Genomic DNA, 22067 nt, shown 5'->3' on the forward strand with positions numbered 1-22067 from the left:
ATTCTCAGCTAACTGCCAGGTTCTCCTGGAAGTGAAACCTCTATTTGGGGGGGGGGGGTGTATCCTATTCTGATCCTTCCCACCTATAATCTTCACTGTCCAGTCTTCTGCAAATCCATGTTACAGTCTCCATTGTCTGTCTTCTGGCCAGATCTTGGATGGTTGGGGCAAACTGCTAATATTTTTCTTCGAGGGTTAGGCTCCTGCAACTTCAGGATTGCAAAACACTTCCCATGGTAAAAAAAAAAGTAGACTGCTTGCCTCCTAGTAGCAAGGATGGACCAACCAGTAACTTTCCTGGCTTTTCTACTCTACTGTTAGCTAGCTACAACGCAATTAGTAATATAACAAACCAACACACCACATTATTCATGATATCCATATAACTGGCTAAGCAGTGCCATCACCAAAATGACACCGTTTATCTAATTTTGAAGGAAGCCTCGAAGAAAATCAACACATGATACACTCTGGCATCCTGATGCACATATTTTTAGAAGCAATTTTATAATGTGTGTGTTATGTGCACAAGCTCACAGAGTATTTTAATATGAATGGGATATGGACTAATGTTATTATTGGAGTCCTCCAGGGTTTCAACAGCAGAAAGTGAAATGGGCACAACACCAGGTTTTGTGTTGTGCCGATTGTTGTTTTCAGTATTTATCAATGATATCAATGAATACCTGCATACAACCTTTCTTTGCAGATGATACAAAGGTTGGCAGGATGGTTAATGACAGTAAGGACAGTATGATACTACAAAAGGATATAGAAAAGTTTGGCAGTGGGCAGGGAAATGACAATTGAAATTTAACATTGATAAATGCAAAGTTCTGCATATGGGTAGGAGTAATCCCAGAGTAATATACCAACTGTTTGGTACTACACTCAGAATTGTCGAAATTGTAATTGTGCAGTTGGATATAAAGTTCTCTGAGCAGTACAGACGAGCCCCCAGGCCAGCTCATGGGGTGTTTTAATGATATACCAGAATTTTGATAGCAAGGATAAGGAGGTGATTATCCCTTTGTATAAAGCAATTTTCAGTCCACATCTTGGGTGCTGCATACAAGTCTGGAGTCCTCATTTTAAGAAGGACGTAGAGCTGCTGGAATCGGTGCAGAGAAGGACAGAAAAATTGGTGAGCAGAACAAAGTATTTTAATATGAATGGGATATGGACTAATGTTCATTCTCTTCGTTCCTGTAGATTGACATTAAAATTTTAGGGGTCTAAAATACTTAATGAATATGGAGCAGAAAAAAATTATAAATACATTTTCTGTTTTCAATCTTTCAATCTGGAGCAGTCATACAAATTCGGAGGAAATGACAGCTGAAGTTATTTTGAGCTGTGTTAGGCAAGAAGCAGTCCTATTTTTCCTATCTGCCCTACTACTCCTCTCTCTTCCCCCTTCAAAATTATGAGCTTCTATCTCCATGAACTTGCAGTACCAATAATGAAGTTACAGTCACAAATAAAAATACAACAAATTTGTGTTAGAAGAGAAGTTGTTGGGGTTCAGGCACATCAGTGACTTAGACCATATTGCACCAGTGTATATTATGTTTGTGCAAGTGTGTGTTTATGGGCAGGTCTGCATGTTGTTCAAGGCTGAATAACTAACAGCGAGAAACCATACTCACTCCACCTGAGATTGGGTAGCTACAGTCTGAACTGAAAAAACCCTTAGAAATTTCTCCAGTGATGGCTTTGAACCCAGATCTCCGTAAATGAGTGATAAGTGGTGAAAACACTCAACTGTTGACAGAGGACTAGAAGAGAAGTGCAGGAAATGTGAGAACAAAGTGTAGTGGGAAAATATTAGTGTAAAAACAGTGCAAAATATAGTTATCAACACCAATGGATTATTTAGATACCTCAGTGCAGTAACAACAATTACAAGGTAAACAACTTAAAAAAAAAGAAAACTATATATTTCGACTAATTTGACAATATTCCTTACATGTGCTAATTATAACAATAATAGGTGCCTCCATAGCCAGGTGGGCAGGAGCAGCAGTGCATAGCACACGCTTCTTGATTAGACCAGGGTTCAAGCTCGTGATCACCAAATACGGAGGATGCGGAAAGGTCAGGGAATGGCCACAGCATATCCCCGGAGCAACATGGCCTTAGTTGCCAATGCTCCTAAAAACCAAATAATAACAATGACATGCATTATGCAACATAAGTAGATAAAATATAGAAAGGCAGTTGATTATTAAGGGAAAATGTATATTAATTTTGGATTTTTATGTAGTTCATAGAACAAATTTCATGGATATTTCTATTATACATTGGAATATCTAATAATATGGCACTTTAACAGTCATGTTTTGGATACCAGTTATTGAACTTTTATTGAGCTGTATTTGTTGAAGTTCTGTGGGAAAATATAATCTAGGTAGTAGGAGCAATTATTAGTTTATAAATATTAACAAAATTCATCCATACCCTATCAAAGTATATTATTACACCTGTGTCTTCTTCAATTGCATCAACTCTTTTTACTTTAGGAATCTGTAAAATGCTAGGCAGAGCATCAACATCAGCTACATAACCAGAGGGAAGCCCTATTTCCATTATGGCCATGTTTGTTGTTTCTTGTTGATCGTTCTGGCTATGTAAAAAAAAAAAAAAATCTTTAGAAAATATTTTTCATTATTCACAGGACAAAAACTTATTTTTTTTAAAACTGCTCCCTCTCTAATTTAAAAAAACAAGCAGCATTAAACATATATATATTTTTTTGATTAGGCATTAAGACATATTACCATAAACTACGCATGCCACTTATTCGGAATGTGGGTAAGGTTATCAGTTGTTTAATGTTACCACTTTTATGAATTTCTGATCAGATTCTGCTCATTCCAATAGGATCTGATCAGATTCTATTGGAATGAGTAGGAGCCTGGAAAACAAGGTGCAGGGACTTCCAGAGACTGGGAGTCATTGTGGAACAAGTAAATACATGGGCTGTGTTAGGGTAGCTAAGAATAGGAACAGGTATACAAATACTAGGAAAGTTTTGCAATACTAAGCTAAGCTATACAAAGCTTATATACTTGCATATACACCAATGCTAGGAGTTTGGTAAATTTGAGATGTTGGTCAAAACATCAAAGGCAGAAATTTTTGGGATAACAGAGATGTGGTGTCACACAGATATAAGGAATGCAAAACTGGTATTTGAGGAGTACAATGTCAAAAGGAAGGATAGACAGAATAGGAAGAGAGGATGGGGTTATGCTATTGGTTAAGAAAACACAAAATCCAAGAAAGTACAGCCAGTCGACATGGATGGACAGTGCAGTGTCGAGTCAGTTTGGTGTGACATACTTTTAACTATATACATATAACGACTTAGATTACGTAACATAAATAATTAGCATAAGAACTGGGAAAGAAAAACTGAGAGTAGGAGTGTGTTATAGGCTTAATGACTCTGATGAGTATAATAAATAACTTTTCAAGGAAATAGAGTGGGCCAGTAAATCAGAGTCTTATAATGGGGGATTTTAATTTCCCAGATACTGACTGGAATTTGTGGGTTGGTCACTCACACACTAGCAAGGCTTTTGTGGATTTGCTGGATGATTGTTTTCTACAGCAGCATGTTCGGGAGGAAACTAGAGGAAGTAATACCCTTGATCTGATTATCAGTAGTGATTCTTCATGAATTAAGTATCTGCAGATAAAGGGACCACTAGGTGGCAGTGACCACAGTGTGCTGAAGTGAGAATTACTCAAAGAGGTAACTAACATCGGGGTAAAGGGAAGGGTTTTTGCTTTTGTAAAGGTGACTACAGTGGTCTGAGACAGTATTTAAATTCTATACGGTGGGACCAACTGATGACATTACCAACAGCAAATTCAAAATGGGAAGCAATCAAAGAATTAATCTCGGAAGCTACTAGACTTTTCATACCAACTAAGAAATATTGTTGAAGATTTAGGTCTAAATGGATATCAGATGAACTAATGAGTCAGAGAAGAAAAATGCATGGGATACATATAAATTAAGAGGTGACACTGAAGCCTATTATAGATATAAGCTACTCTGTAACCAAGTCACAAAGGAGGTTAGGCAGGATTACGGGAAATCTTTGGCAAAGGATGCAAAGAAAAACAACAAAGAGTTCTTTACTTATGTAAACTCTAGAAGGAAGGGGATGAATCAGATTGGTCCACTTGATATCGATGGGTCAACTGTTGATGATCCTCCTCAGGTAGCTAACAAACTAAATGAATATTTTGCATCGACATTCACACATGAGGAGTTATTCAGCAAGGGGAATGCCAGAGGTGTATTCAACTCTGGCAGTAAGCTAAAGAATCTTGTAATAACTGAGAGTAAAGTGTAGGAGAAATTGTTGAAGATAAACATAAGAAAGGCACTTGGGGTGGATGGAATTTATCCAGTTATGTTAAAGGAAGCAGCAAAGGAAATAAGTAAACCCCTAGCGATAATTATGAGAGCTTCCTTGGACTCAAGAGGTACCCATGGCCTGGAGATATGCAAATGTGACCCCAATCCACAAAGACAGATTAAAGGGCAACACAGCTAATTACAGACCTGTCAGTTTAACTTCTGTTCCAGGGAAATTAATGGAGGCACTGGTTAAAGAAGTGTTGCAGGAACATCTAGACAAGTTGTTCAAAAACGAGAACATCTAGACGTTCTCATTTTTCAGAACGAGAGTAGCCTGTGCAGACGTAGCTTATTGCCGCTCCTGGAACAGAGAAGTTTTTTTCTGATTTATTTTCTGTTTTATTAGCTTAAATTGGCATATTAACTTATTTTCTAGAGTAGCTTTATATTCCTAGTTACGATACTTAGTTTAAAGTTTAACTTAGATAGAGATTTTGTAGCTATTACTTAGTATCGGTAAGGGTATCAAATCCATGTGTTACAAGTTGCAGCTCCGTTGAAAGAGAGGATTTTTTTTTTAACCATATTTAGCCGATTTATTAACCAATTGTTATATCAAATTATTTTCTGTAAGTGGCTAGTCAGGATCCTTAGTTTATTCTGGATTGAGACAGCGAGATTTGGAAGTTAATCGATACTTAAGTGTCCGTAGATTTACCATTCGTAATTGCCGCCATTGTTACGTGATACAGAATATTTCGAACTAGATAGCATAAGCTTAGTATAGTATAGTACATAATATAATATTGTCAATTAATCAGTAAATCTATTAATCTTGTTGAACTTCACTGTCAATTGTACTTTTAATTATATACATATAACGACTTAGATTACGTAACATAAATAATTAGCAAAAATAAATAATTAATACTTAACTTGATACGGAAGTTATATAAAGGGATTTCGTAGATAACACTCAATACTGAAACATAAATATAGCGTTAAAACAGTGTTGGGATACAAGTTTCGGGTTTTAATTTTGTACTGAAATTGAAATTTTACTGAAATTAAATCGAAATCATGATTCAGAGCAGAGCAGCAAAACAAAAGGCTCAACCTAATTAGAGTACTGTGGCTCAGGGGAGAACTAAGAGGGGCAGTTGCCCTCTGAATCACAGCCTTTTAAAATGCATTATTTGCTTGATGTTTGTGGAGCAGTCAGGTACAGGACATGATACTGCCATGGGGGATGTCTTTGTACGTGCGTGATGCAAGGAGTGTAAGGTTTGTTTGTTTGTTTGTTGTTTGGTTTTTAGGAGCATTAGCAACTAAGGCCATATTGCTCGGGGATATGCGGTGGTCATTCCCTGACCTTTCCGCAATCTTCGTATTTGGTGGTGACGGGCTCGAACCCCGGTCTAATCAAGAAGCGTGTGCTACGCACTGCTGCTCCTTCCCACCTGGCTACTGAGGCGCCAAGGAGTGTAAGGAAATCAGGCAATAACTCAGTGTTGTTATGGGCCTATATGAGAGCTTGAAGGACAGGATGGATGCCCTCGAAGGATTAAAAGTGAGGGGCCCATCAAGCTCTCAGCTGCCCACACCAACGCAAGATCTTGCACTTGGCCATCACGCAACACAGCAGCAACCCCCAAGGCAGAATGCACTGGTCCTAAAGGAACTAGTAGTTGTTGGTGACTCTATTGTCAGGGAAACGGGAAACATGTTTTGTACAAAGGATAGGTGGAACAGGACCAGGGTATGTCTGCCAGGAGCAAAGGTTGATGACGTTGTAGAGTGGATATCATCTTTTAAGTGATACATTGGCACTAATGATATTAAGAGTAGGAGACCGGCGGAATTACTTAACAAGTACAGGTCACTGTTGGGAAAAAAAAGCCGAGAATTAGGGTTGAATTTGAAAGTGTCTTCAATTCTGCCCAGACACGATAGGAGGGAGTATATGATGAGAGCCTTGTCGATCAATTCGGCCCTGGAAAGACTGTGCAAGGCTCAAGGGGTAGAATTTTTTTCAGCCTGGTCTGTGCTTGTTAACAGGAGAGACTGCTTCTACAGGGATGGGATACACTTAAATAGAAAGGGTGAAAGAATGTTTGCTGATACTATCGAGGCAGTGTTAGGTGGGTCGGAAAACCTAGATTGGGAGGATAAAACGACTAATAGATTAACAGTAGCCACTGGCAGAGATGAAAGTGATTCTTGCACTGCTTTTATTGGAATGAGCAGGAGCAGCTTGGAAAATAAGATGCAGGATATTTCAGAGACTACTGGGAGTCATTGGGGTACATGTAAACACATGTGTTGTGTAATAGGGTAGTTAAGAAAGAGAACAGGTGCATATATACTTGTGTGTACAACAATGCTAGGAGTTTGGTAAATGAATCTGAGGTATTGCTCAAAGCATCAAAGGTGGATATTGTTGGAATATCAGAGACGTGATGTCACACAGCTATAAGTAATGCAGAACTGGAGTTTGGGGAGTACAACGTCTACAGAAAGGATAGACAATATAGGAAGGGAGAAGAGGTTATGCTATTAGTTAAGAAACACATAAAATCCAAGGAAGTGAAGCCAGTTGACATCGCTGGACAGTGCAGTGTCGAGTCAGTTTGGTGTGACATAAGCATTGGGAGATCAAAATTGAGAGTAAGAGTGTGCTATAGGCCTAATGAGTATAATAAGAAACTGTACAGTGAAATAGAGTGGGCCAGTAAATCAGAGAGTTTTATAATGGGGGATTTTAATTTTCCAGATATTGACTGGAATTTGTGGGTTGGTCACTCACAGACTAGCAAGGCTTTTGTGAATTTATTGGATGATTGTTTTCTAAATCAGCATGTTCGGGAGGCAACTAGAGGGAGCAATACTCTTGATTTGATTATCAGTAGTGATTCTTCATGCATTAAGAATCTGCAGATACAAGAACCACTAGGTGGCAGTGATCACAGTGTGCTGAAGTAGGATTTACTCAAGGAGGTAACTACCATCAGGGGTAAAGGGAAGGGTTATTGCTTTCGTAAAGGCGACTACGATGGTCTGAGACAGTGTTTAAACTCTATACAGTGGGACCAACTGATGATGTTACCAACAGCAAACTCAAAATGGGAAGCATTCAAAGAACGTATTCAAAGTAACTTGGAAGCTACTAGGCTTTACATACCAACTAAGAAATATTGTTCAAGGTTCAGGCCTAAATGGATGTCAGATGAACTAATGAGACATATGGCAGAGAAGAAAAATGCATGGGATACATATAAACTAACACGTGACACAGAAGCCTATGATAGATATAAATTGATCTGTAACCAAGTTACAAAGGAGGTTAGGCAGGCGAAAGTTGATTACGAGAAATCATTGGCAAGAGATGCAAAGAAAAACAGCAAGGAGTTCTTTACTTATGTAAACTTTAGAAGGAAGGGAATGAATCAGATTGGTCCACTTGATATCGATGGTTCAACTGTTCATGATCCTGCTCAGGTAGCTAACAAGCTAATTCAATATTTTGCATTTACATTCACACATGAGGAGTTATTCAGGAAGGGGAATGCCATAGATGAAGTAAACACTGGCAGTGAGCTAGATAATCTTGTAATAATTGAGAGTAAATTGGAGGAGAAATTGTTGAAAAAAGGCACCTGGGGTGGATGGGTTCTATCCAGTTATATTAAAGGATGCAGAAAAGGAAGTAAGCAATCCGTTAGCCATAATTATGAGAGCTTTCTTGGACTCAGTGGAGGTACCCAGAGATTGGAGATGTGCGAATGTAACCCCAATTCACAAAGGAGGATCAAAGGCTGACACAAGCAATTATAGACCTGTGAGTTTAACTTCTGTTCCAGGAAAATTAATGGAAGCACTGGTTAAAGAAGCACTGCAGGATCATCTTGACAAGAATTCAGTTATAGCTCAGACACAGCATGGTTTTGTTAAGGGAAGGTCTTGCCTGACCAATTTGGATACTATGATGTGGTCCATAAAGAAACTGGATGCAAAGAATAATTTTGTTATCATATTTGGATATATTTGGATCTTAGAAAGGCTTTTGATAATGTTGCACAATGGAAGACTGCTTCACAAATTGGAGCAGTGTGGCAGTGGCAAATTGTTGCTATGGATAAAAGGATGGTTGAGTGGCAGAAGACAGAGAGTGGTAATTAATGGACACTACTCATCGTGAACTAATGTTATTAGTGGAGTCCCTCAGGGTTCAGTGTTGGGTCCATGGTTGTTTTCTGTATTTATAAATTATATCGATGATGGTATATCAAGCTTAATGTCCAAGTTTCCAGATGATACAAATGTTGGCATGGTTGTTAAAGATGCTACCGACGCTATGCTGCTGCAACAGGATCTGGAAAGGTTGAGCAGATGGGCTGAGTTGTGGCAAATGAAGTTTAACATTGTCATATGTAAAGTACTTCATGTGGGAAACAGCAACCCCAGAGCAACATATCAACTCTGTGGTACTACATTGACAGTGATAGAGAATGAAAAGGACCAGTGCAGACGGGCTGCAATAGTAGCTCATGGTGTCTTATCAATGATATACAGGAATTTTTTTAGCAGGGGTAGGGAGGTGATTATTCCCTTGTATCTCGCATCCTCCAGGCCTGTATACAGTACTCAAGCCGCACCTTGAGTACTGTATACAGGCCTGGAGGCCTCATTTCAAGAAGGATGTAGAGCTGCTGGAACGAGTACAGAGAAGGAAAACAAGGTTAGTGAACGGAATGAAGGGTTGCTCTTACGAAGAAAGGCTTAAGTTTTGCAAATTACGGTGTCTGGAGACTAGGCACCAGCAAGGTGTACAAAGCCTTGAATGGTTTGAGCATAGTCAATGCTGATGGGATACTGCCTCTTGCTCAGAGTAATCACCTGAGAGGGCATAAATTCAAATTGAGGAAAGACAGATGTAGGATAGATGTGCAGAAATTTGCCTTTAGCCAGCGGGAAGTTGGTTGGTGGAACAGACTTCATCCCTTGTTGTGGAAGTTGATAGCATAAATAAATTTAAGGCTCTGCTGGACAGGTATTTCGAACGAACAGGGGGATGAAGTTGAAGGGTTTTTTTTTTTTTTTTTTTTGGCTGATGCTGCATAAGCTTGCTTTCTTGCATCATATGCCTATGCTAATGCTAAAGACTTCAGTTATAGCTCGGACACAGCATGAGTTTTTTAAGGGGAAGTCTTGCCTGACCAATTTGATTGGATACTATGATGTGGTCCATAAAGGAACTGGATGCAAAGAATAATTTTGTTATCATATATTTGGATCTTAGAAAGGCTTTTGATACTGTTGCACATGGAAGACTGCTGCACAAATTGGAGCAGTGTGGCATTGGAGCAAACTGCTACTATGGATAAAGGGATGGTTGAGTGGGAGAAGACAAAGAGTGGTAATCAATGGACTCTGCTCATTGTGGACTAATGTTATTAGTGGAGTTCCTCAGGGTTCAGTGTTGTGTCCATTGTTGTTTTCTGTATTTATTGATGATATTGATGATGGCATATCAGGCTTAATGTCCAAGTTTGCAGATAATATGAAGGAGGCGCCTCCGTAGCCAGGTGGGAAGGAGCAGCAGTGCGTAGCACACGCTTCTTGATCAAACCGGGGTTTGAGCCCGTCACCACCAAATACGGAGGATGCGGAAAGGTCAGGGAATGACCACCGCATATCCCTGGAGCAATATGGCCTTAGTTGCTAATGCTCCTAAAAACCAAATAACAAACAATAACAAACATAATACGAAGGTCGGCAGAGTTATTAATGACACTGCTGCAACAGGATCTAGAAAAGTTGAGCAGATGGGCTGAGAGGTGGCAACTGAAGTTTAACATTGACAATTGTAAAGTACTGCCTATGGGAAGCAGTAACCCCAGAGCAACGTATCAACTGTGTGGTACTACACCAACAGTGGTAGAGAATGAAAAGGACCTGAGGGTAATTGTGCAGGCAGATATGAAGTTTTCTGAGCAGTGCAGATGGTCTGCAAGAGTAGCTTATGTTTTCTTGTCAATGGTATACAAGAATTTTTCTAGCAGGGATAAGGATGTGAGTATCCCCTTGTATAAGGCAATGGTCAGGCCACACCTTGATTATTGTATACAGGTCTGGAGGCCTCATTTTAAGAAGGATGTAGAGCTGCTGGAATGAGTACAGAGAAGGGCTACAGGATTAAAGAATGGAACAGTGTTCCATTCATTAATCTCTTACAAAGAAAGGCTTATTATTTAATTATTAATCTCTTATGAACTCTTTCGAAGAAAGGCTGAAGTTTTGCAAATTACAGTGTCTGGAGACTACGGAGACTAGGCACCAGAGAGATGATCTGATTGAGGTGTATAAAAGTTTTGAATGGTTTGAGCATGCTCAATGCCCATGGGATTCTTCCTCTTGCTCAGAACAATAGCCTGAAGGGCCATATATTCAAATTGAGGAAAGATAGTTCTGGGATAGATGTGCGGAAGTTTGCCTTTAGCCAGGGGTTGGTTGATTGCTTGAACAAACTTCCAGCAATCAACCAACTGCTTCAACAAACATTTGGAGCTAGTGGATGGGTGAAATGAGAAGAGGGTTTTTTTTTTTTTTTTTTTTGGCTGATGCTATATAAGCTTGCTTTGCTTTCTTGCATCATGTGCCTATGCTAATGCTAAAATGTACACAGATGCTTCTCAAACTCTGACAAGTTGTGTGGCTAGTTACTGCTGTTACTTTGTACAGTTCGTGTGGTTGTTGGTGTCATTAATTTATGAAAGAAGGTACTGCATCTTTACTTCTACCAATTTGACTGTGTTACAGTAGAATATTGACTCTTTCATAATTCTTGATTTTATTTGTTTTTAATGGTTTGTATGAATTTTCAGAAACACTGACAGTCATTTTTATTGATGACTTTAGTATTAGTGTTGGCAAATGATTCAAGAAGCAAGCTTATATAGCATTATCAAAAAAAAAAAAAAAATCCCACATCGCCAGTCCATCCATCCTGTAAAAGTTTATCTTCAGAAGAAGATAAACTTTCAGGATTAATAATGGACAGTAAACTTGAATTTATTCAAACTATCCACTTCCACAACAATAGATCAACAGATGGAAGTTTGTTGCAACAATCAACACCTGCTGTATGAAGGCAAACCTCTGCACGTTTATTACCCCACATGTGCATAGCCTAAACAACAGAAAAACTTCATCATTATTGAGCATGCTCAATATATTCAAAGCCTTAGACACCTCAATCAGATCACCATGCAGGTGACAAGTCTTTATGGCAAACAGGGCAAATTACAGAACTGAAGTATTTCTTGGTAAGAGCAACCTTGTTATCTACACCAATCTTGTTGCCCTTCTCTGCACCTATTCCAGCAGCTATACATCCTTCCAAAAATGAGGCCTTCAGACCTGTATGAATTAGTCAAGATGTGGTGCGATCACTGCCTTAAACAATGGAATAATCACCTCTTTATTGCTGTTAGAAAATTCTTGTATATCATTCACAAATCCCATGAGCTGTCCTGGAAACCTGTCTGCACTACTCAGAGAACTTCATATATGAGTGCATAATTACCCTCAGGTCTTATTTGTTTTTTACTAAACTAAGTATAGCACCATGCAGTTGCTGTGTTAATCTGGAATTACTGCTATGCAATGCTATATGCATTACTTTGTATTTGTCAATGTTAAACTTCAACTGCCATTTCTCAGCCCATCCTCTCAACATGGGCACATGCATTGGTGAGTGGACCTCTCAAAAATGCTGCTGGAAGTCCAGATTAGCATCACTGGGATCCAACACCCATTCCTTGGTTTCAGAGTTATGTCATTGGAATCTGGCATGTCCATTCATGTGTTTCAACCTGTGGCAACTCAGAAACGAGGATCTGGTGGGTGAGGGGCTCAGCCCTAACACACTTTAGCCTCTGCTTCGACAAGACAGGTCGTCCCAGACTGGCCCTAATGGGATCAATTGGCAGCTGGCCCTTACTTGTAAGGTCAACTGCATTCCAGTAAGTCTTTGGTCCTGGGACAGGTCAAGACTTGTTGGAAGCATTGGTATGATGCTCTGAGTGACTTTGGCATCCTATTTGTATAGGTCGTACCTGCCAGTTTGAATGGGCATCCCCTCATAGGGCTCTGTGGTGGGTGAGGTACTTAAGGCATCAGAAATTTTTATTTTACTCCTATGAGTAATGTAAATTCTTCTACTTTTCCTCGGGGGGCCTTCTTTGGTGGGTGGGTAGGTACCCAAGTGATGTACCTACCCACCCACCAAAGAAGGGCCAAATAGTCCTGAAACGATGCTGTCTGGGTGGTAGTATCCACTGAGATTAAGTAACAATAGTCTTCTCCTTTAGCTGAAGCGTTACTTATTCGAAATAGTGCAATGTCATGGCAACTGGTCGTGAAGGTATTCACAATATGAGATATGACTTAAACGATGCCGCTTTTGCAAATAATTTGCTAATCTAGATTGGCTGTGTGCTAATATGATGCATTTGCACTAACTTAGTCTAACTCTCTTGCATCCTGAGGCATAAGTCCTTAATGCATTATAATTTTTAAGATTAATAATGGACAGTAAACTTAAATTTCAGATGTGTAATACAGCTTCGAACTAACTGCTTGCAAAAACTAAACATCCTTAAATACATCATTAGGTGCAGACAGAGAACCTCCACTACATTTATATAAAGTATTAATCAGATTATGGTTAGATTATAGTTCTCCAGTATAGTTCTCTGCTGCAGTTCAACTTTATCCCAAGAACTCTATCACAAGTGGAATATGCATCTATGTAATATTCACCAGAATAATACAAATACCCACGGTCGTTTTAAGAACTCTCAGGTCCTCCGGAAAATTTCCAAATGTGGCCCCTATTCAGTTTTAATTTTGTTTTAATTTTTTTCTGGGTCTCTCTTAGTCATATTCCTAACCCTATGTATTAAAAGCGATACTTGGAAACTATGCTCCATCACCGGAGTTTTTTTATTTTTATAATTTTTTCTTATAATTTAAATTAAAAATAATTTTAAATTTTTTCCTTGTTTTTCTTTTTTAATTTTTCTTCCATTTTTAAATTTCAAATTTATTTTTATATTTTTTGAAATCATTAATTCATATGAAATTTCTTCAAAATATGAAGAAAATACCTATGAACAATTTTAAGAAAAGTTTTTTTTTTTTTACAAAATTTATAAAAGTGGTTTTCTACATTTCAAAGTGGCAAACTCCTCGATGACATTAAAATCGATATTTTGTAAATGCTCATTCTCTATTGCCATTTAACTTGAATGATTCAAACGTGACTGGTTCATATTATTTCTATATTCATTCTTTATAAACACTATATAAACACTATAAACATGTTCACCGCCTGCATTTGTCACCATCGTGCTCAAAAAAATTCTCAATACAATTTTAATATTTGGAAATACATTGAAAATGTTTTCTCGTTGCATATGAGTGTACAATTTTTGAATACTTATACTTTCCTCTCTCTCAATTTTATTGCCAGAGTTGTTTTTTGTGTCAATCAAATCTAAAGTTATGTAAGATTTGAAATGAATACATTCAGAACTCAGTTCTTCGCCATTTAAATCTACATGATAAAAAGCAGCTAACTTATGAGATTTACTTTTAATTTTGTTCTAACCAAGTAAATGGAGGTTTCTAAAAAACCAAAGTTGTCTTCTTCACTTCTTCATATGCTTTACCATGTTTTTCTAAATTATATATTAGAGAATCTATTATTGGTAAATATGTTTCTATTTTAAATTTTCGACCATTCTGCAGAACTTCGCCTTCACCACCCTCAATGGAAACACTAAAATGGCTACGCTTTTTTTCACTTATAAGAATCGCAATAGTCCTTAATGCAAGATTTATCTTTTGCTTTCTTTTCATAATCTTCAAATAAATTTCTTTCCCCATTTATGTATAATTATAAGCATCACTAACATTTAATTATGTGTTTTTTTTTTTTTTTTGTTTTTTTTTAAGAAAACGCCAAACACGAGAGGTACTAAAACCTGTAGTAGTTAGTACCGTGCCTGGGTTGGAGGTTGAGAAGATGAAAGAAGATATTTGTTGACATTAGACTTGAACTTCTGTAGATAGAAATTTTCAAGAAATACGTATGAAGGAAGATAAAAAGTTGGTTTTGTGAGTTTGAAGTTGGACAGTAAATGGATGTTGGCTGGTGGCGGCATGTGTTCAGACTGTTTTGAAAGAGAGAGCGGGAATTATAGAAGCCAATTCAGAAGAACAGTGTCATTGGAAGTATCTGTAGAAAAGGCATGCAGCAGAAACAGTACGTCTATGAGACTGAGTGGAGAGACTCTGTTAGAGATGAGTCATTAATTAATCTAACTGCCCTCTTCTCAATGGAATCTAGAAGCCTGAGAGAGGATTTGAGGGCACCTCCCCAGTTGTGAACAATATTCCATGGTAGGGCAGATTTGCAATTTGTACAGAGTGAACAGCTGTTTGGAAGAAAAGTACGCCGAGAGCGAAAGAGAAAACCAAGTTTTTTAGATGCAGAGGAAGCAATATTTGTAATGTGCTTGTACCAAGAGAGATTAGAAGTCAGGGAAATCCCCAAAAGAGATATATCATTTTGCCTAGAAATTGGAGTGTCACCAAAGATAAGAATAGAAGCAGAAGAATCCTTTTTTGCAAGATATAAGACAAGACTGAGTTTTAGAAGGATTGAAATCGACTAAGTTGTCTTTGCCCCACTGGAGAATGGCAAAGAATTGGTAGCAGATATTCGAGAAGTTGAAGCCGATTGAGCAGGGCAAGGTTTCTCAAAATGAAAAGTGGAATGCAATGTGCTATCATCGGCAAAACTATGTATAGGATTTCCAGTAAATGAGAGAAGGTCATTAATATATAAGAGGAAACGAGTGGGGGAAAGAACTGAACCTTGGAGGATACCAGCATTAGTTCAGAAGTTAGAAGACAGAGAGCCATCTACCATCACCCTTAGTGAGCAATCAGAGAGAAAACTGGATAACCAATTACAAAAACAGTTGGAAAACCATACGATGGAAGCTTGTTTAGAAGCCCTTTATGCCAAACACAATAAAAAGCCTTTGAGATGTCAAGAGCAACTGCTTGTGTTTCACCAAACTTTTCAATTAAATTTGCCCATAAATCAGTAACATAAGCCAGAATATCACCAGTGGATCGACACTGATGGAATCCATACTGGCAATCGTTGATCAGACGGAAGGTTTCTACATAGTTTAAGAGTTGGTGGTTAATTGATTTCTCCATTACTTTAGAAAGAGTAGAAGTAATTGCACTAGGATGATAATTGGATGGGAGGAATTTGTCACCCTTTTTAGGAACTGGCTGTATATGAACAAATTTTAAAGCAGAAGGAAAAACACCTTTGGAATAAGAAAGTGAAAAAAGGCAGCAAAGAACAGGAGTAAGTTCAGGAGCACAGGTTTTGAGAAAAAGTGGAGAAATACCATCAGGACCTGGAGTTTTCTTTGCATCAAGATTCGTCAAAATTCTTCTGACATCATTTTGACGGAAGGCCACAGGAGGCACTGAAAAGAGCATACTGGGAATGGTGGGAGGTGTTTTACCAAGATCATTAATACATGAGTTGGAAGAAAAATGGGATGCGAGCAGATCAGCTTTATCCTTGGCTGAAGTGACAACAGAACCATCTGGTTTTGACATAGGTGGAAGTAGAGGTGGGCAAAAGTTGCGGCCAATAGCTTTGGCAAGAGACCAGAAAGCTCAGCTACCATTAGGGCAAGAAGCAAGTTTTCTACTCTTATTCTGTTCAAAATCTAGTTTGGACTAATTGATAACTGCTTTACAATTGTTGTGAGCTTTGGTGTATGCAGAAAATGAAACTGAAGAATTAGAAACAAGCCGATTACGATATGCAACGTACTTCTTGTGAACAGCCTTAGCACATTTATTGGAAAACCAATGTTTAGATAAAGAACAAGATTTTAAAGTGGAGTGTGGAATAAAGGATTCCATACCTACAAGAATAATGTCAATGACACGACGATCTGAGCAAACATTGACATCAGAAATTTTTAAAACAGTAATCCGACCAAGGAAAATAAGAAAAGAAATCTCACAGGTCATCTCATTTTGCATTCTTGTAATGTCAAACAATACAAGTTTGGGAATAGCCATGAGATAATAGCTCTATTGGAGAAGAGATAATCACCAAGTTGTGATCTGAGGTACCTAAAGGACCACACCACTCACTTTGACTTTGTATTTAAAAGGGTTGTTTGTGATAAAAAGATCAAGCATGGTAGTATGGTTAGGATTGTTCGGTATTCTTGTAGGTAAATAAACAATCTGTGCATGGTCATTAGTAATTTCAAAAGCCTCAGTATCTCGACTAGCTGGGTTGGTGTGACTAGAAAACGGAAGCTAGCTGGAGTTTTCTAGCCCAGCTGGCTTCCACCCACTGTTAAAGTCAAAAAGTGAGGCCCCCAGTAGGCTGATATCCTTGGCGTCCGCCAGGTGCACCCGTGCATTAAAACGATCCATCAGATATCCCTGATCGACCATGGAAGAGCCTGACCACAATTGATGTAAGATTTACACGGTGAAGCCAAGAAGAGTGTATTAAAACATCTCAATAATGTCCAATGTAGTGTACCTTATATAGCCATCCGAGATATTATTCCCGTTGTGCCGAGTGATTTGTGATCAATCAATTTAGCCTGCAAATTAGTACTTTCTCTTGAAGTAATAAATCATTTTTTTGTTTAACGTTACACTAAAACACTATTAACTAAGTGTAAAGAAATCCACTTTAGTAGTTTTTTTTTTTTTTTTAAACAAAAACCCCAAACATGAGAGGTATTAGAACCTATAGTACGTAGTATTGTGCATGTGTTGAAGGTTGAGAAGGGGAAAGAATTTATTTGCTAACATTAGACTTGGACTTTCTGTAATTTATAATTTACAGGAAATGTGTATGCAGGAAGGTTGTTCCAGAGAATGGAAGCTCAGTGAATAAATGAGAAAGAAGAAAATTTGGTTCTGTGAGTTTGAAGTTGGACAGTAAAAGGATGTTGACTGGTAGCAACATGTGCTGGGACTGCTTTGGAGCAGAGAAAGTGGGAATTATAGAAACCAATTCAGAAGAACAGTGCCATGGAAGTATCTATAGAAAAGGCATGCATCAGAAACGGAATGGCTATGAGACAGAGAGAGAGAGAGAGTGTTAGAGATGAGACTGTTAGAGATGAGTCATTAATTAACCTAACTGCAGTCTTTTGAATTGAATCCAGAAGCCCAAGAGAGGTTTTGGGGGTGCTGTCCCAGGTATGGGAACAATATTCCATGGTAGGTTAGTTTCGCAATTTGTACAGAACGAACAGCTCTGTTTGGAGAAAAGTAACATCAAGAGCGAAAGAGAAAGCCCAGTTTTTTATATGCAAAGGAAGCAATATTTGTAATGTGCTTTTTGCCAGAGAGATTAGAAGTCAGGTTAATCCCCAATAGAGATATATGAACTTGCCTAGAAACCAGAGTGCCATCGAAGATAAGCATAGCATAGGTGCAGAAGAATCATTTTTGCATGATTTTAGACAGGACTAAGTTTTAGGATTGAAATCAACTAAGTTATATTTGCCCGACTGGAAATTAACCTAGAGATCAGCATTTAAGGCAGTGGATATTCAAGAAGTTGAAGCTGTTTGTGCAGGGGAAGATTTCTCTGAAAGGTAGAATGCAATGTGCTAATGTCAGCAAAACTATAGATAGGATTTCTGGTCAATGGAAGAAGGTCATTAATACAAAAGAGGAAAACAGTGGGAGAAAGGACTAAACCTTGGGGAACACGCATTAGTGGAGAAGTTAGAAGACAGAGAGCCATCTACTATCACACACAGTCAGAGAGAAAACTGGATACCTAATTACACAAAACAGTTGGCAAACCATAAGATGGAAGCTTAAACATGATCAAAAGCCTTTGAAATGTCAAGAACAACTGTTTGAATTTCACCAAACTTTTCCATTGATTTGTTCATAGATGGGTAACATAAGTCAGAATATCACCAGTGGATTGACCCTGATGGAATCCATACTGCAATCGTTGATCAGATGCAAGTTTTCTAGATAGTTTAAGAGTTGGCATTTAATTGATTTCTCCATTACTTTTTAAAGAGTAGAAGTAATTGCAATGGGACGATAATTGGATGGGAGGGATTTGTCACCCTTTTAAGGAACTGGCTGGAAATGAGCAAATTTCCAAGAAGGAAAAATGCCTTTGTAATTGGAGTAAGAAAGTGAAAAAAGGTGACACAGAACAGAAGTGAGCATAGGTTTTGAGAACAAGTAGAGAAATACCATCAGGACCTGGAGCTTTCTTAGCATCAATATTTGTCAAAATCCTTCTGACAACCTTTTGACGGAAGACCACAGGAAGCATTGAATGGAGTGTACTGGGAATGGTGGAAGGTGGTTTACCAATACCATCAATACACGAGTTGGAAGAAAAACTGGATGTTAGCAGTTCAGCTTTATCTTTGGCTGCAATGGCAATAGAACCATCTGGTTTAGACAGAAGTGGAAACAGAGATGGGAACAAAAGTTTTAGCCAACAGCTTTGGCAAGAGACCAGAATGCTTGTCTACTATTTCAACAAGAAGCAAGTTTTCTACTCTCAGCCTATTCAAAATTTACTTCAGACTGATTAATATCTGCTTTACAATTGTTGCAAGCTTTGGTGTAGGCAGAAAATGAACTTGGGGATTTGGAAAAAAGCCAATTACGATAGGCAACATTTTTCTCTTGAACAGCTATAGCACATTTATTGGAAAACCAAGGTTTAGATAAATGAGATTTTAAGGTGGAGTGTGGAATAAAAGATTTCATCCCTACAAGAATAATTTCACCAACACGATCTGGGAAAATGCTGAAATCAGATGATTCGAAATGGTATTCCAACCAAGGAAAAGAAATCTCACAGATCATCCCATTTTGCATTCTTGTAATGCCAAACAACACGAAGTTGAGAATGGCCATTATAGAAAGGCTCCATTGAAGAAGAGACTATCACCTAGTTGTGATGTGAGGTGCCTAGAGGACCACACTCACCTCAACTTAAAAGGGTTTGTTTATGAAAAAAGACCAAACATGTTGACTGCGTGGTTAGGATTGTCTGGTATTATAGTACATAAATGAACAATATGAGAGAGGTTACTGGCAATAGTAAAAGCCTCAGCATCGACCAGACATGTCCGTTTGACTATAAAATGGAAGCCAGCTGAAGTTGTGGACATTAAATCACCAAGGAAAATTAACTCACTCTTAGCAAAGCTGGAATGGAGAAAGTCAAGTTTACAGATTAGGAAGAAAAGTAACTTTTTTTTTTTTTTTTTTTTTACTTTCTTCCTTTGTACATAATTTTTACTAACCCTCTTGGTGGCCGAATGGGATAGCTGGGTGGGTAAAGTACCTGCCTAGCAACCCAAAGGTCGCGGGTTCGAATCCCGCCTCGGGCTTGGGACAAAGTACTGCAAAAAAAAAAACTTTGGGAGGTGCATTATGGCCACAGTAGCCGATGCACCAACAACTACAAAAAAAAAAAAAAAAAACCCTCTTGGTCACAAGGGAAGGGGAGTGTAACGTAGTCAAGATAAACTTTCTCTCTCTATTTTTCCCAACTAGGGTGAAATTGAATGAACTGGTGCCCCTAAATCTGGGATTTAGGGGTGCCAGTTCACTCCTTGCCCTACACAAACAGCTTCACCTTCTCGAATATCTACTGCCAATTCCTTAAATGCTGATCTCTAGGTTAATTTCCAGTCAGGCAAATATAACTTAGTTGATTTCAATCCTAAAACTTAGTCCTGTCTAAAACTTTCTGGCATTTAGGGGAGTCTGTTTTAGGATGGAAACACGAGGAATCTAGTTCTCTCACAGATTGTTAAAGAACTGACAAAATGACACACCTAGTGCAAATCTTTTTTAATAATTCACTTTAACAGTGAAATAAAAGAAAGTATACTCTCATCATTCAGAATCTAGAAAGAACTTGAGGGCACTGAATACAGTTAAACTCAAGTCAGGGGATATACTTATAGAAACCACTAATCTAAGACTAAATGCCTAATTGAAATTTGCTTTTGAAAAATTTCCAGTTACAGTAACCCCTCGCCCCCAATAAATCCTTATATATCTCAAGTGGGACAAGATGTTAGCATTAGCTTAGTAGAGGCATATGATGCAAGAAAGCAAGCTTATGCAGCATCAGCCAAAAAAAAAAAAAAAAATCACTTCCATTTCACCCCTCCGTTCGTTTGAAATACCTGTCCAGCTGAGCCTTGAATTTATTTAGGCTATAAACTTCCACAACAAGGGATGGACGTCTGTTCCACCAACCAACTACCCACTGGCTGAAAGCAAATTTCTGCACATCTATCCTACATCTGTCTTTCCGCAATCTCAATTTATGCCCTCTCAGGTGATTATTCTGAGCAAGAGGAAGAATCCCATCGGCATTGAGCATGCCCAAACCATTCAAGGCTTTATACACCTCTATCAGATCACCTCGCCGGTGCCTAGTCTCCAGACTCTGTAATTTGCAAAACTTAAGCCTTTCTTCGTAAGAGCAACCCTTTGTTCCATTCACTAATCTTGTTTCCCTTCTCTGTACTCATTCCAGCAGCTCTACATCCTTCTTGAAATGAGGCCTCCAGACCTGTATACAGTACTCAAGGTGTGGCCTGACCATTGCCTTATACAAGGGAATAAACACCTCCTTATCCCTGCTAGAAAAATTCCTGTATATCATTGACAAGACACCATGAACTACTCTTGCAGCCCGTCTGCACTGCTCAGAGAACTTCATATCTGCTTGCACAATTACCCCCCAGGTCCTTTTCATTCTCTACCACTGTCAGTGTAGTACCACAGAGTTGATACGTTGCTCTGGGGTTGCTGTTTCCCCATATGTAGTACTTTACATTTGTCAATGTTAAACTTCATTTGCCACCTCTCAGCCCATCTACTCAACCTTTCCAGATCCTGTTGTAGCAGCATAGTGTCAGTAGTGTCCTTAACAACCCTGCCAACCTTTGTATCATCTGCAAATTTGGACATTAAGCTTGTTATACCATCATCAATATCATTTATAAATACAGAAAACAATAATGGACCCAACACTGAACCCTGAGGGACTCCACTAATAACATTAGTCCACAGTGAGCATTGTCCATTGATTACAACTCTGTCTTCTCCCCCTCAACCATCCCTTTATCCATAGCAGCAATTTGCCTCCAATGCCACACTGCTCCAATTTGTGCAGCAGTCTTCCATGTGCAACAGTATCAAAAGCCTTTCTAAGATCCAAATATATAATATCAAAGTTATTCCCTGCATCCAGTTCTTTTGTGACTGCATCATAGTATCCAATCAAATTGGTCAGGCAAGACTTTCCCTTAAGAAAACCATGCTGTGTCCGAGCTATAACTGAAGTCTTGTCTAGATGATCCTGCAGTGCTTCTTTAACCAGTGCTTCCATTCATTTTCCTGGAACAGAATTTAAACTCACAGGTCTATAATTACCTGTGTCAGTCTTTGATCCTCCTTTGTGAATTGGGGTCACATTTGCACATCTCCAGTCTATGGGTACTTCCCCTGAGTCCAAGGAAGCTCTCATAATTTTGAC

At 38.5% G+C, this 22067-nt stretch overlaps 1 protein-coding gene across 2 annotated transcripts in view; it reads right to left on the reverse strand.

Annotated features, from left to right (window-relative positions):
• The window catches only part of LOC150079048 (CD109 antigen-like), a 1092235-nt gene that overhangs the window by 58746 nt on the left and 1011422 nt on the right, over positions 1 to 22067 (reverse strand). For both annotated transcript variants that reach the window (XM_090384122.1, XM_090384121.1), the window contains exon 33: positions 2461 to 2626. In XM_090384122.1, coding sequence (XP_090240248.1) covers positions 2461 to 2626 — 166 coding nt within the window. The remainder of the gene's footprint in view (positions 1 to 2460; positions 2627 to 22067) is intronic.

This window comes from Mastigoproctus giganteus, chromosome 10 (assembly GCF_048544385.1).
Source record: "Mastigoproctus giganteus isolate SK-2022 chromosome 10, ASM4854438v1, whole genome shotgun sequence".
NCBI lineage: Eukaryota > Metazoa > Arthropoda > Arachnida > Uropygi > Thelyphonidae > Mastigoproctus > Mastigoproctus giganteus.